This window comes from Lipomyces chichibuensis, assembly GCF_038497645.1.
Source record: "Lipomyces chichibuensis strain CBS 12929 unplaced genomic scaffold V1513scaffold_41, whole genome shotgun sequence".
NCBI lineage: Eukaryota > Fungi > Ascomycota > Lipomycetes > Lipomycetales > Lipomycetaceae > Lipomyces > Lipomyces chichibuensis.
This window is the reverse complement of record NW_027117493.1, coordinates 74871-90219: the sequence shown is the minus strand read 5'-3', so window position 1 is coordinate 90219 and position 15349 is coordinate 74871. Positions and strand designations below refer to the sequence as shown.

Here is a 15349-nt window from a genome sequence, read left to right as displayed (position 1 = left end):
GTGACAGAGAATGGTATTTTCAGAACGTAGCAGCTAAACTCTGTTCGTTCGGCGCGCCTAGCGCATCGCGACATTTCAAATTTTGGTCAGGCCCGAAAATATATCATTCCATACGAGCGGCTCTACACACTGCGTCATTCCCACATACACAATGGTACTACCAACCTGTGCAGGAGTACGTCCTGTGCTTGTTTTTGCAGGCGACATAGCAACTTCGCCAGTTTTAAAGCGAATACCACCAGTTGGCATAACTTCCGTATCCCCAACTAACCCCTGCCAACGACGAAACTATGCAGCGCCAAATCCATTTGAAGTGAACACTGCGAACCAGTCAGTCTTGACAGATAAGCTACCAAAGCGAAAATACAGATTTGGCGAGACACGGCCCGCCGTATACCATAAGTTTGATTGCACAGTGGAGCTGTCGGACGGTTCGACATATGTCCGACAGTCGCCTTTCCCGAGAATTGAATGGCGTTATCTACGAGATCAGCGATTGCATCCACTGTGGAACCCTACTATCAAGGGATTACAGGCAGTTCAGTCCGAGGCTGGTGGCCGAATGTGGCGATTTAATCAGCGATACAATCAGCAGCAGCAGGTTCCGGACAGGGGGGTCGAAGATGAGGCTATTAAGGCCGATGCGCCCAAGGATGCCGACGCTAGGAAGGCAGAGGACCGCGAGTTCGAAGATGAACCAGTCAATGCGTTTGACGATCTTACTGATCTCTTCGACGAATTCGAGTACAATCCGAATAAAAACGCCAAAGTCCAATCCAAGAGGAACAGAAGATATTGAAAAAGTTTTTGATAGTCGGGACACATATAGAAATGGATGGAGCTACGGCAGTATATATATGAAAGTAGGCATTTTGTAAATATAGTACATACTACAGTTGGCGTTATAAAGGCTGAACTCTTTCTGCTGATCGCATACTATTGTAACATCGTAAAAATAGTACATCTAAACAAACATATACGACTACTAAACAACTTGACAAAACTGAAATTGATCGTATCCATAACAAACTTCTCATATTACATTTTCTTACGCTTGTTGCGGCTCTGGCGTGCCAAATCCTTGTCGCTCGTAAAATGTCTCCCACATTTCGATAGCTTCTTTCTGCGACTCCACTGCACTCTCGAGATAGGTTTCAACACTAGAGCGAAAGTCCTCGATCTTCTCCTTCTGAAACTTCTCAAATTCCGACTTGATAGTCTTGCAGATATCGTCGTAACCAATGCGTAGACTATATACTCTTCGCTCGTACTCAGCAACTTCTTCCTGCATGGAGGCCAGTCTCTCCGGTGGAGTCTTGCCTTGCCGCATAACACGCGCGAGATATTGCTGCTTTTTTGTCAATTCTTGCTCAGCGGTCTGCCATGATAGATACGACTTTTGCCGTTGACTGAACACAGTCTTTATCGAATCGATCAGTCTGACGTATTCATCAATCGTGTCGCCCAAAGTAAGCATATCTTGCAAACCTTGTCGTTCATGCAAGTCCCTAATCCGCTGCTCAACATCAGCTAGTCCATTGATTGCAGTGGCCAGTGGCCGCGATAGCTCAACCTCGCCAAGCAGTGTCAACGCATTCGCAAAATCAGACGTCGTATCCGCCAACTCTTTCCGCTGGACAATAACAGTATCCAATGCACGAGATAATGCCTTCAGCTGCAAATCGAGCGCTTCAATATACGCGCGCTTATCCACAAACCACTCGTCTACCTCTACAAACTTTCCATTAAATTGAAAAGCACCTCCCAAAGTTCCCATTATGCCTCCGCCTCCCTTGGCCTCATTCTGCGCAACTGTCAGTCGTTCGCGGACTTTAATTTCACTGTTTAGCGCATCAGTTTCCAAAAACATCTTCAAATCAGGGTCGTGTTGAAGGACTGGATGGTGCGCAATTTTGTTCAACATCTTTTCCAGCGCAGCTCTCCGTCCTTCTACAAAGCTCTCGTCGAATCGACCGACGGCTTGCTTCTCCGGTGGAGCAGGCACAATGATTCCGGGATTGTTATTGCTTAGTTGATGGTACAGCCATCGGAAGTCTCGATATCGACGCGTGACAGTAAAATCAAAATATCTAAATGCCTTGGAAGTTGTACGAGTACGAACGTTGTAGACCGTATGAGCAGACGTGAGTTCGCCCACCTTGATGGGATCCCCGACCGAGATATCAAACGTCGGATTAGCAGCCTGCTCAACCGGTATATGCTTCTGGCCACTACCAGACGACGTTGTCGGTTGATTCCAGGACAAATTAGGGTTCGCAGCAGCGGCGGCCGCAGCTGCAGCCGACTCGGCAGCACTTTGGATGCCCCGCTCATTGCTCCATTCCGATGGTATTTCGATCCCGCCATTCACCTCTTCTTTACGCTCCTCGGGGGGATGGTCATTTTCAAGCGGTCCTAGTGGATTCGCAACTGGATCGATGTCCTCAAATACCACAGAATGTGCTAGCGTCTCTGGAGTCAATGCTTCTGGCGCCACTGCTCCAGCAGGTAACGACGACTTGCGTGACCGCGCCATGCGGAGCGCACGAGCACGGGACGCAGCAGCAGAAACTGTGGCATAGCTTGCGGTAGATTGCTTTTTGCTTGGTGAGGTTTCCGGTTGTAGTTGTCCATCTTCGGCAGGAGCATTTTTTTCCTCGGGCTCCGCAGATAATAGTTCGTCAGGAACCGACTCGGTTATTGGTGGCGGGGAGAAGGGATTACCTGATACACCAGTTTTATTAGTATTCTAGTAAAACAATAAACACAAATAAGAGATGAACCCATTGACTTACTATCTAGAGGAGGGGATGCTGTAGGCGACACAGGAGCGGCCACAGGCCGTGGCGTCGCGACATCGTCCCATTGCGACGCACCGAGATCGTCGGCATCCATTGTCAGATCAATAATAAATCAGTGCAGTCGTGCTCGTGTCGAAAAGAGTAGAAGTATTTCGTATAGAAGGACTGGATCACAGATGATGTCCGGACAAGTATCGCTACAGCAATGACGATTCGAAGCGCCGTTATGGAGGTTAGTTACCCGGATGTCGGTCTGCCTCTATCATACCTAATTGGGTTCGGCTTGCGCATCTCCCTGGGCGAACCAGCAAACTTGAACAACAAATCCGATATTGGTTCGCAAGTTGCCATTGCTTAACAAGCAACTGGACAGCTTAAGTAATTGGTTATATGTAAAATGGCTTTGATAATGTCTCGATAAGTCCTTTTATTAGTGTATAATCCAAAGTTACACCAGGTTGGAGCCAAGCCAACGAAGCTTCGGCAATGTTCGCGCGAACAGATTATCTCATCTAACAGTTAAAATAATGCAAATTTAGAATTAAACGCAATATGCAAAAAAGTGTTTCATAAGACCCAATGATGATAAATGGTACAATGTTATATTTGCTCTTATCTACGGCTCATCCTCATCTAACTCCTCGCCATCAACTTCTACTTCAGCAGCCCTGTGGACAAAAGGCTTTATCACGTTCTCGAAATATGGCGCTTGTGGCTTTGATGGATTCTGCCTCTTAACCTGCGTAAAGTAGTTCTCGTAGACATTGCCATCATATCTGCCAATAGCAGAGTTGATGAAGAAATCACTCAAGTTGAATGCATCAGTAATTGGGACAGCCTGCTCGCGAACTTTGCGACAGTATAAGTTGCACAGTTCACGAATCTCGTCAATTTGCTTGGATGTGAAGAATTCGGCTTGGAGGAATAATCCGGCGTCATTCTCGATGGACCAGATAGCATACAGATAAGAGAGATCAGTCAAAACGGGTTGGATCTGTGGCCCGGAGGAGGAAATGCGGTCAAAAAACTTCAAGACCAAGAAGCATTGAGTATGGATTCTAGCAGCAAGGAAGCGCTGCTGCGATGTCTCCTCAAATGCCTCGTCGGCAGTAAGTCCTTTCTTTCTAAGCGCGATGAATGATTCGCCAGCCTTCGATACAACAGCAGCCGCAACAGCCTCCCAAGCTTCGGAAAGAACAGCGACAGAGTCAATCTGGCGCGATCCTGCCTGTGCGGACTTAAGCCTGGCGAGATTGTTAAGATATTCCGTTTGTGGAGGGGCTTTGGTACCTCTCTGGACTTCAAGATAACGCTGAACAAGACCGCGGCCGGCAGATAGCGCGAGAATGTTATTGTCTCCCTCCCAGGTACATTGCACAACCCAGTCATTGTATGCTTGTCCGAAACCACTATATGCAGAGTATCCATGCCCGCCACATGCCTGTCGCGTCTGATCAATCGTCTGAGCACAAGCCCAAGTAGTGAAAGCCTTCAAACCGGCACTAGTGGTGAACACTTCCTTCAACTCTTCAATCACAATCGCCATAGCCGTCCGGTCACCAGGATCCGTCGAGTCAATCTTTCGCGTCAATGCTCGGTGCATGGCAGACATCTCATCCGAACTGAACTGCATCGCGAAAGTCTGAGCAAGTAGCGGTAGCAGCCGCCGCTGATGTAATGCGTAATCCAAAATTTTTGTCTCAACTTCACCCTTCTTGGACGTAAACTGCCGTCTGACAGCAGCGTACCTAAGAGCGATCGTCACAAAACGCTTGCTCATCTGAGCCGAGTCGGCGACCATTGAGACGCGACCAACGACCAACGCACCATACGCAAGCTGCTCAAGTGGGGGCTGAGTGACATTTCCGTGACGGTCAACTTTGCTGTGTTTCATCAACATGAACTGTCGTGGAATTCGAACGTACGAGAACTGGACCCAGCCATTATCAATGCCGTCACGACCCATCTTCTTGCCGATGTCGCCGATGCTGACGCCTGGTTTAAGGTCGTATGTCTTCGGATCACGGAGTGGAACAACAAATGACTTGACTCCGTAATCTTTACCCTTGACTATCAATCTGGCAAAGCAGACCGTGTGTGTTGCTGTGTGAGCGGCACCACCTATCCACCATTTCGTAGCGGCAGTGTGCGGAGTGTGGATGATAAACTCGTCCGTCCGCTCGTCAAATGTGGCGGTAGTCTCGAGACCGGCGACGTTACTGCCGTGTCCCAGCTCGGTCATGCAAAAGCAACCAACCATGCCCTTCATCTCAGCAGCTCCTTGAGAGATCCAGTATGAAAACTGTTTCGGCGATGCCGAGCCTCGCAGAGAGCCGAAGAACAAAGCGTAGTGGACACTACACCTTCATTAGCAACCGCAATATAATAATAAGGAGATATTTATATACCCTGTTCTTGTGAGCAGACTCATATCGATGAGGCCAACGAGCGAAAGTCGTAAGTGTGAAATTTCCTCCCGCTCAGATGTGATATAATGAATCAACCTGGCAATTTTAGACATAGTACGCTCGCGTAATTGTTCCTTTGTAAGATCATAAAAGTCCACGTTTTGAAAGACGGGATCTCGTTCCAGCTCAGTCATTATTCGCTCCTTTACCGCGGTCATCTCCTTGCCGCCATCGAGAAAATAGGTGAGCTCACGAATCGGGAATGACGCCTTTGAGCGTTCCACGGCCATAGATGCCATTGGATTTCCAAGTCCAAGGATAGACGTATCCTTGACCTCGGACGACGCATTCCTCATGGAGAGATGGCCGGCAATTGCTGCCGCGCGGGCGGAAGCTTTCGGGTTCATGTCTTAGTGTGCAATAGCAGCAAGCTGCGAACGCGCTGAGGTAAATAAATACAACTCGTGAATAAAGACAAGTAGCCACGGTATATGCGCGAAAGAGGACTTGGTGGCTTTTATTTGCGTTCCGGGGATCACATGTGCCGTGGAGTGTTTAATCTGATGATTCGACTTTCTCGGATGGCGTTGTGGAGGTGCACTTGTGCACTTCGACCCTGTTAAACTGGTTGCCGATAGAATTGCCCCAGAATAATGAACGTTAGTTTTCTAAATAACAGAGCATAGGATGGGTGAAGAATTACAGCGATGGACCGAGGCAGACCTAGCCTCGGATGCATGCGCCACACTCAGCAGAGTCAAAATCCTGCCCCACGGCGGGCCCATGTCGCACAAGGCAAAAAAGCTGCCCCGCAATTCCCACGTTACGTGTGCATCGCCACAGTCGAGGCTTCTCCTATCCAATCCTTCGTAAATGATCAGGCGGCCAAGTCCATCGGTTCATATTCACAAAGCCTTGCAATTAGAGCGCATTGTTTAGGTTTAACATTCGACTTCATCCACCGAGGAACAATCTACCCCGTGCAAATTGCAAGTAGGTACTACCGTCCTGTTCGGCATATATTGCTTTTCATTGCCGAAACTGGAATAAACTGTCTTAGGAAAACTCTGGCTCGTTTTGTTGAGCTGCTCATTTTTCTACGACCACGAACCTACTTCAAGTTGGCCAAGTTAACTCTGCCTGCAAATTAGTTCACTGTTACTGCGAAATCCTGGACCCTAACCCGCAGAGTCCCACCGAATACTTCGACAATATTTTATAACTTAAAGAAAAAAGGAATGATGTATTGTGCATCACAAAGTACCAAATCTTATTTCTATCAGGTTTACTTTCCATACACCAAATCCCAATAACCAAAACAAGAGCTATCTGTACAAATCCTAAGAACTCGGAAGAGCACTAATCTGCAATTAGTAGCTACCCCCGCCACCTTTACAATGTCACCTATAATCACCGGTGTTATACAATCCAATATCAACCTCCGCCTTCCCCTCGCCGTCGCCGTTGACGATGCTGTTAGTTTTCTTCTCCAGTTTCTTCAATCTCGCGTTCTGGAACCGGATTTCCTCAAGATGCTCCAAGTAACCGTTTTCGACACCAGTGACGTACTCTCCTGTGAAGACACCAACCTCAAACTCCTTAATATTATGATTCTCCTCTGCACACGCAGCAATCAAGTCAGGTAGCGTCTGGTAAATAACGTCGTCCGCGCCAATAGCAGCGGCGATCTCCTCCTCAGTGCGCGAGTACGCAACAAGCTCCTTCGTATCCGCAAGATCGATACCGTAGATGTGGTTATGCCTGATAGGCGGGGCGCAGCTGGCAACATAGACATTCTTCGCGCCAGCTTCGCGCGCCATCTGGACAATTTCCTTGCTAGTTGTCCCTCGCACGATAGAGTCGTCCACAATCAAGACATTCCGTCCCCTGAACTCGAGCTCCATAGCATTCAATTTGGTACGGACACTCGATCGTCGGACTTGCTGGTCTGGCATGATGAACGTCCGCCCAACGTATCGGTTCTTAACGAAACCCTCCCGGTAGACAAGCCCAAGAGTAAACGAGAGCTGTAAGGCGGCGTTACGAGAAGTATCAGGAACGGGGACGACCACATCGACCTCCTTCTTCAAGTTCTCAATACCACCGAACCGCTTTACAATGTTGGCAGCCAACTTATCGCCCATAGCCAAACGGCTCCGGTAAACGGAGATGCCATCGATGACAGTATCCGGTCGTGCGAAGTAGACGTATTCAAAAATATCAGGGGTGTATGACAGCATAGGAACTACTTGGCGGATAATTGGCTTCATGGTACCCTTGGGAATAATAACGGCCTGACCTGGCAGAAGGTCGGTCCAATTCTGACATCCCAAAGCCTTCAAAGCCACGCTCTCCGAAGCCATCAAGTGGTCAACAGAGCCATCTGCGTTGACACGTTCGCCAACAACCAACGGTCGGATACCGTTGGCATCTCTGAAACCAATCAAACCAAACCCAGCGAGCATCCCAACACAGGCAAAAGCGCCCCGACATTCACGGAACACACCAGCTAACGCGGTGAATATATCCTCCTCGTTTACTCGAACCTTATTTGTTTTCTCGAGTTCGCTGGCAAACACATTCAGCAACAGCTCGGAGTCAGAATCTGTATTGATATGTCGGTGGACATCCTGATCGAGATACCGTTTCAATTCCGGCGCATTGATTAGGTTACCGTTCTAATGGCTAATATCAGACCCATTCCTTGCAACGTGCTAATAATTAAGTAGCCAGGAAACATACATGCGAAAGAATAATGCCATATGGCGAATTCACGTAAAATGGCTGTGCTTCGGAATTGGCAGAGCTACCGGCCGTCGGATACCGTACTCGTAGGATATTAGTCACCGATCGCAATTGGCAAACTGAGACGCCCAGATGGAGTTTAAGCCAGTAACGCGGCGTGCCTAATGCTACAGTTATGCAAGGTAGTAAAAAATCACTTACAATGGCCGACACCCATATTGCCGATGAGACCCAATAGACGCTGCTCATTGAAGACATCTCTGATCATACCATTGCCCTTGCACTGGTAGAGTCTTCCCCGAGGACCACAAGTAACAATACCAGCGGCATCCTGACCACGGTGCTGGAGAAAATGCAACGACTCGAGAAGTTGTGACGCACACATAGCGTTCTGGTCGGCAAGTAAAATACCACAAATACCGCACATGTCGACTACAGCCTAGAATGCAGGAACAAAGCAAAAAGAGTCGGAAAACACTAAAGTTCTCCACCTAGCTTAAATTCCTATCCAGTAAAGGAGGAATTTAGCTGAACGGAAGGGTCGTGGTTGATGTGCCTCGAGGCGACATTGAGAAGTTTTTTTTTTAAGACAATTCCGATCGCGGTTCTTCGGATGAAAGACTTCTCAAAGATGGACCCTGAGAGGCTGAGAGGACGGTTGCGCCGCAACAGTTGCAAGTGTTTATGCAAATGAGGTGACAACTTCTCATCTTTCGTGGTTATGCCTTATTTAAGCCGAAACCGAATTTGGCCATCACTTGACTATTGACTAACCCAATTAAAGGTACCTAATCTACAAACCACGTGAAATTAAACACCTGACAGTTATTCGAATAAAATGCAATTCCATGCTTTCCTGGTCCAAGATTTACGATCAGCATTTAACTTCAATTAGTTGAACACGCCTGCAAGTGCTAGATCATCTAAATCGATCTAACCTGGTTGGCAAAGTAAGACGGGCATACGAGTCGTTAAACTCGCAACGGGGTCAATTCGCAGCTGGATGGCGACATTAAATCTGATGGTGGAAATCTTTATTCAATTGTGCTAATGACACTGCCTCTTATGGCATGCAAAACTTGGCATGCAGAACTTCCGGTACTGTCTACCAAGCTGATCAGTTAACATATATAGATGAGGCTATCCCGAAGACAATGATACAATAATCTAGCTAGGTAGGACACTTTACGTAATGTCCATTAGTAGACTCAAAGTAGCAGTACACGGAGCTTGTAGACGAATGTGGAACAGTGTTTGTTCAATCTCTATTTTGTTGAAGTATATATTTTCCATCTATATATCCGAAGTAGCATCTACCCTCATATGTATGAGGGTTAGGGCGTACCAGGTACAACTGGGGTCGTTCTATGTCAAAATCAATGTGCTCGTCTTCTTACGGAATAGTTTGCCTGTAAAGCTGCAGTATTGCATCATAGTGCCTCCCCCCACAACTCTCATTCAAACGCGGAGCCGCACCGTCGACAGCTATATGCTCCTCATCGCCTTCTACTCTTCCTTGATTCACACATGCAGTCGCTGCTTATTATACACAACAGCATATAAATATTGAGTCTCTAGTCAACGTCACCTAGGACTTGCCACAATTTTCTGCCTCTTTTGGACCCGTAAATTCTACCGAATGGCTACCACCGACTTACCTAACTCCAGCGACCAGCTCGCAACGCCATTGATCCAGAGGCCAGTCACATCCACGCCACCAATATCTACTGGAAGCGTGTCGTCGTCTGGACTTGCGACACCTGTGTCGGCATTTTCGGCTGGTGAAGTCGTTGATGATGCAGAGTTTTCCGATTCTCCTACCGAGCCATCTACTGCTGGCTCCAACACTAGTGGTTATTGGAGTACAACAAATGTCCCATCTAGACCAGAATCACGGTCGTCCACTCTTTCCGGGATATCGACAACTGCCGTGAAAGACGGCGTCGAAGGCAGGCGCGTGCATCATAGAAGCGCAGAATTTAAGCCCTCGCTCGTGGCTGCCCATCACCATCACCATGCCCATCCAGTAGGATCAAATATTCAGCCTACTGCAGGAGCGGATCAAGAGTCACAGTCTTCGACGTCTAACTCTCATCTGTCCCCACGAACGCCGACGAGCTCGTCAACGTCATCGAGCAGTGCGGACGACGTGGATCGGAGAATGCAGGATTTATCGGCAGGAAGCAAGCCTCTCTATGACGATTATGAAGAATACACCAATCGTTTGGCAAATGCATAGTGGCTTAATAATGACTTATCAAAACTGTCAGAGTTACATCTTGCCTGTTCGATTTTCTTTTGGTTTTTTTGTTTTGCTTGGCATGTGTCCGTGTAGTATAGTTTCTTTAAAGTAGGTCTAATGTCTTTTGCGTAAATAGTTATTTGGATATGACAAGTTTACGCCGATCTCTCTTGCTAATGCGTTTGGTATGTTGTTTGACTTCTTAAAAGAACAGTATGAATTTAATGCTTAGTAACCTATCAAGTATCTAATTCGACAATATCTGCGTGTTTACGGTCACATCCCAACCAAATAAATCCGTCTAGTTACCATCACATAAATGCGTCTATAATAAAACAGAAAAGCCAACAACACATCTAAACCACTAGACGCTCGGCCCAATGTCCAAGCACAATATCGCCTTCTGGCAACTGGCCTTTGCGGTTAACAATCGCGGCATGCGAATGAAACGTTTGGTGAATTTGCACTGCATATTTGTTCCATTGCAACTTATTCATTTCATTGCACATTCGAATCTGCACTTCCTCCAGGTCTAATGCCTTCTCCGGAATATCTTTTCCCACGGAGTCGCGATGCCGTGATTCGACGACACTGCTGCAGACAGTATCGCAATTGCTGTCATTCTTGACAAGATTGTTGCTACTACTTTGATACTGAGTTATATCGTCAGTTGGTCCAGCGTCTTGTTCCTCTGCACCAGCTGCGTCCAACAGATCTTCAACAACATCCTGCATCAGCTCTGCTTCGGATACATTCTTCGCACTTTGTTGCGTCAATTCTACCGATCTTCTCGGAAACGTATATGACTGATACAATTGTCTTATGCGTCTCTCGGACATCTGTGCAGACACTGTGATAGTGACCAAAGCCCCCAGCAAAATGATCGGCCCAACTGTAAATAACATTGTGAAGAAAATATAATCGCGACGGCTCCATTTCCTTTTGACTGGGGTATGGAGTATATTCATTTCCCTACCCAAGTCCACGATTACCGGCTTATATTCGTCAACGTACTGCGGCATGCAATTAGCGAGGTCAGTGAATGGATCACGCTCACTCATAAACGCGGTGAAAAAAGGCACGCTGCGATCATTTGTAATATTCGCATATAACGACAGCCTTTCAAACTTTGTCAATGCATGGTAATAGTATCCCTCCGGATCCGCCAATTTCGGCACAATACCGTTATTGCCGAGGAACATATCTCTGCCTGACTGGCTCAACCAATTGCGGCCATAATAATTGAACGCCCACCTTGTGAACCCTGGTTTCTCTGAACAGGTACCAAGATGAGGGGTTGCGAAAGTTGTGAAATTCACTGGTTTGATCTCGTCAAAGAAGCCGGAGTTGTAGAGCTCGCCAACAACATATCGAGCTATTAAGCCACCAAGCGAGTAACCTGCTACACTGAATTTTCGAATTGCCACGCCATCTGACTCTTTGATCTCCTTAATTCGATTCTCGATCTGAATTGCCAGTATTAGCCACATAAACGAGAGATGCGATAAACCGTTATACCTCCGCGATAACCCTCCGTCCGCAGATCGAGACACCGTCGTACGTTAAATTGCCTGCATATGTAGACGCAATCAATACTCGTGCGTCGGGATATTGGCTCAATAACAATTCTCGGGCTCTATACAAATGCGACATGTTTCCCCAGAACCTACAGCCGCTTTGTCAACATGCACTCTCCCAAAAAACCGAACCACATTAATAGCCCGAACTCACCCATGCAGTAGGACAAATAGATGATCGTCGCTCATGATGCTGCTGTCGTAATTCAGCAGCTGCACACAGTGGCTGCTTGTATATATATATTTTTGGTCTCTTCTCCCCGCCGGGTTGATACCCTTTCGCGTCGCCGCTCAATGGCCCAAGCAACGACGCGCTCCAAGAAGATGAGTACGCCACCAAAAGTAGCACGTACCAGTCGATAAGCCGTAAAGTTCTTGAAATTGCTTCACGGGTTATTATTATGTCAAACAAGCATGGAATGTTTTCGACAATGTGGCCTACCATCGCGGCACGGCTGTGTCAATGTCAGCGTGGGTCAGCAGGCCGGGTCACAAATTTCCTACGGGGTGTTGGCTCGGATTTCTCGGATCAGACACAGTCTGACTTCATTTACCAAGACCTCACATAAAGCAAGTTCTGGCAGTCAGCAAATTTGTTTGATGATGTATTAAGACAAACAAGCTATATATAAGAACCAGAGTACAACAAACATCTGATTAATTGCCCTTATTTAACAGCCCAATTTTTTTCCATACATCTTCTGCCAGCACCCCAATATCATCGGATTCCACCTTTCCTCTTTCTGCACCATATTTAACTGATCTAGCTAACAATTCTTTTAACACTTCCTTCGAAATATGTCGAGGTCGCAGAAAAGTATCGTCCAAGACATCCGCGACTGTGCTTCTCCGCTCTGGATCGCGTTCGAGACAGCCCTTGATGCAAGCTATTGCCTCTCGCGGCACGTAGCCGCCACCAAGTCCCGAGTCTGGATAATTTATTTGCACATTCGGATTCATGATTGCCAGCATACGCTGTGTGCCATTATATGCGGCGTATGGTGGCTTGCCGTAGATCATCTGATAAATGATACATCCGCAACTCCACACATCAGACGGACGACCCACTTTCATGCATTTCTTCCCAGCAGGAGCATTTGGGTCTAGCTGACTGACATCCATCAACGCTTCGGGGGCCATATAGTTGGGTGTACCGATCTGAGTCTCACGACGGACGTTAGTGGTATATTCAGGGACTGCATTCGCAATGCCGAAATCTATAATTTTAAGGACTCCTCTGACGAAAAGAAAGTTTGCTGGTTTAAGATCCGAATGAACAATACCGTGCCGGTGAACGGCTTCGACACAACGCAGCATTTCTATGGCGTGATACCTTATGAATGACAGGTCAAGCGGCGAACTCAATCGAGTTGCCAAAACATGAGCGAGATCAATTTCTCCACACTCCATAACCTGTTAAGTTGATTAGCAATAACGCTATAATAGATCAACCAATACGTTTTTCGTACCATATTGACACATCCTTCCATAATTTCAAAGTCAACTAATCTTACAACCCTTTCTTCATTGCTCAACTTCCTTAGCAGCTCGATCTCACCCTTGAACCCCTTGACGACCGCATCATCAACTTCGTCAAACGTGACTTTCTTCATTGCATAAACTTTTGTACTGCTTGCCAATTGCACTCTATAAACTTTCGACGATCCCCCTTTCCCTAATAGTTCCAGTCGCTGATAGGTCTTACCAGCAATGGTAACCGTGTTTTTCTGCTTCTTCCCTGGAGCCTTGGGTGTTGGTCTCGGAACATCCAAGTTACTCATTTTCGGTGGAGGTTCAAAGACATTGCACTCAGGAGGCGGAGTTGATGTCCGAAGTGGTCGAATAATATTAGAAGATAATGGTGTAAGTAGCTGCCTTCCTTGAAGCCGAGGATGTTGCTGAGCGAGCTGCTGCGACATGCTATTCCGATTCTCATCGTGGTAGATGTGAGGCAGTGGACGAGGTCTAAGGGAATCCATATCGTCAATGTGTGGCGATAGTAAACTTCGGCTTATCGGTCGGTCTTGGGCGTATGATTTCGTTGCAAAAGTCGTAGGTTGAGCCTTCGGGTAAGTGGTTCTCTTCTCCGCAAGAACTGAAATCTTTGGTGATTCTGCCGGCATATCCTTTACAACTGATGTCTGGATCAGGGACGAACTTGCTTGTCGTGATACTGCATTCATTGGAGAGACGGAGCGTTGCCGACCCCGAAGTCTGGGTGACGCCGAGAGTCGTAAATCTTGAACATCCGGGGAAACAGATTTCTGCGCCGCTTTCAGTTCCGTGTGAGCTTGCACTGGTTGGTGGATATGATTATGCTCATCCACGTCGGTGCTCTGAGATAGCTTCGGCGCTTGCGCCACAATTTTGGGACTACTTGGCAATCCCCCCAAATTTCCCGGACTTGTTCTGCTGCTACCAATATCCAAATCTGCAAAATCGCTACTAAAGAATCCTTTCCTTCTTAGATCTGATTCGTGTGAAAGTGATGAATATGAGTCACGCCTACTGCCAGACCCATCGGAAGACCACCGTGTAGTGTTCTGGGGAATTTCCTCATCTTTCCCCGAAAATCTTAGTCTCCCGCTCTCTTTAATACGTTCTTTTGACCTATCATTTTCTAACAAATTATCTTCTAGAGAGTCTCCGTTTGATCGGTCGCATGGCGACGCACTGGGGCTCTTCGCGGGATTTGCCTGTGGGCAGTCGGGATTTGAAGTTCCGTCTTGACTCTCACGTCTAATCGCTCGTTTAGGGGGACCTAATCTTCCTGGTTTGCTTTTTCGAAAAATACTGCGGTAATGCGACGAAGGTTCGACTGTGTGCCCCGTATGACCCTGTTGCAAATTCGATTTCCGAGTAAGAGCAGGTGTGACCAGACCCGCTGTGGCTTCGTGATGCGGCGTAGTAGCCTGCCAAGTTTGAGGGCTGCTTGATTTTCTTCTGGTAGTACTATCTTCGTTACAGGTCGCCGCGGATTTCCGAGAAATGATAGACGATGAGTGGTAGTCGCTTGCACGACGGTGACTCGTAGTGTTGGGTATCGCTGGGAACACTGCTGGAGGAACATTCGCGGTCGTCGTTATCGCCTTTCCAATAACATTCCCATTTTCGTATCCATTAGACTCGATGTCAGTAGAAAGAAGTGCGAGGGCGTAGGAACTGAGCGCGGGGAGTGCGTAGCTGTCATCCGACGAGTGCTCTGTCTCGTCAGCATTCAGCATCTCACGACTAAATGTCATTTATTGTGCCGCGGCTGGCGAAAAGTCACACCGATGGAGTCTCACAATCCGCTTGTGTCGTGTCTGCAGAATATCGTAGATGGTTGGTGGTAGTTGAGTGATAGATGGTGCATCACAATGGTAATCGTAAGATTGTGAACTCTAAAAGGTTGTGTTTTGCTAAACTATCTTTTATTTACAGGCCGTCGCTGCGGCAACAACATTACTTTGCCCTAACCCATATGATTTGCGACGAAGGCACGTGCACATGTGGGCTAGGGTATTATTTATTTCGAGGCTTGACGACGCATTCAACGCGTACACGGCAAGTCCCATTCAGTCAGACGCTAAACCA

At 47.3% G+C, this 15349-nt stretch overlaps 7 protein-coding genes across 7 annotated transcripts; 2 read left to right on the top strand and 5 right to left on the bottom strand.

Annotated features, from left to right (window-relative positions):
• The first annotated feature begins 94 nt into the window (after positions 1–94).
• Positions 95–951, top strand: V1513DRAFT_451583 (mitochondrial 54S ribosomal protein bL31m). Its single transcript, XM_066898986.1, has one exon. It carries the CDS (start codon positions 152–154, stop codon positions 797–799), a length of 648 nt encoding a protein of 215 aa, XP_066751465.1. The 5' UTR covers positions 95–151; the 3' UTR covers positions 800–951.
• V1513DRAFT_226656 (Vps5 C terminal like-domain-containing protein) lies at positions 924–3043 on the bottom strand. The gene is made up of 2 exons (XM_066894412.1): positions 2796–3043; positions 924–2724 (listed from the first exon to the last, which is right to left on the bottom strand). Exons 1-2 carry the CDS (start codon positions 2893–2895, stop codon positions 1049–1051), a joined length of 1776 nt encoding a protein of 591 aa, XP_066751464.1. The 5' UTR covers positions 2896–3043; the 3' UTR covers positions 924–1048.
• A 169-nt stretch (positions 3044–3212) lies between these two features.
• Positions 3213–5774, bottom strand: V1513DRAFT_419655 (acyl-CoA oxidase-domain-containing protein). The gene is made up of 2 exons (XM_066895924.1): positions 5210–5774; positions 3213–5158 (listed from the first exon to the last, which is right to left on the bottom strand). The coding sequence occupies exons 1-2, from the start codon at positions 5614–5616 to the stop codon at positions 3418–3420; spliced, it is 2148 nt and encodes a 715-aa protein (XP_066751463.1). The 5' UTR covers positions 5617–5774; the 3' UTR covers positions 3213–3417.
• Positions 5775–6408: 634 nt separating this feature from the next.
• On the bottom strand, positions 6409–8549 carry V1513DRAFT_481044 (nucleophile aminohydrolase). The gene is made up of 3 exons (XM_066900345.1): positions 8156–8549; positions 7952–8037; positions 6409–7887 (listed from the first exon to the last, which is right to left on the bottom strand). Exons 1-3 carry the CDS (start codon positions 8379–8381, stop codon positions 6610–6612), a joined length of 1590 nt encoding a protein of 529 aa, XP_066751462.1. The 5' UTR covers positions 8382–8549; the 3' UTR covers positions 6409–6609.
• A 929-nt stretch (positions 8550–9478) lies between these two features.
• On the top strand, positions 9479–10432 carry V1513DRAFT_451576 (uncharacterized protein). The gene has a single exon (XM_066898985.1). The coding sequence runs from the start codon at positions 9594–9596 to the stop codon at positions 10191–10193; it is 600 nt and encodes a 199-aa protein (XP_066751461.1). The 5' UTR covers positions 9479–9593; the 3' UTR covers positions 10194–10432.
• On the bottom strand, positions 10373–12074 carry V1513DRAFT_226621 (putative serine esterase-domain-containing protein). Its single transcript, XM_066894411.1, has 3 exons — positions 11928–12074; positions 11715–11862; positions 10373–11662 (listed from the first exon to the last, which is right to left on the bottom strand). Exons 1-3 carry the CDS (start codon positions 11960–11962, stop codon positions 10553–10555), a joined length of 1293 nt encoding a protein of 430 aa, XP_066751460.1. The 5' UTR covers positions 11963–12074; the 3' UTR covers positions 10373–10552.
• A 296-nt stretch (positions 12075–12370) lies between these two features.
• Positions 12371–15141, bottom strand: V1513DRAFT_419646 (kinase-like domain-containing protein). The gene is made up of 2 exons (XM_066895923.1): positions 13243–15141; positions 12371–13186 (listed from the first exon to the last, which is right to left on the bottom strand). Exons 1-2 carry the CDS (start codon positions 15013–15015, stop codon positions 12431–12433), a joined length of 2529 nt encoding a protein of 842 aa, XP_066751459.1. The 5' UTR covers positions 15016–15141; the 3' UTR covers positions 12371–12430.
• Between the last annotated feature and the right edge of the window lie 208 nt (positions 15142–15349).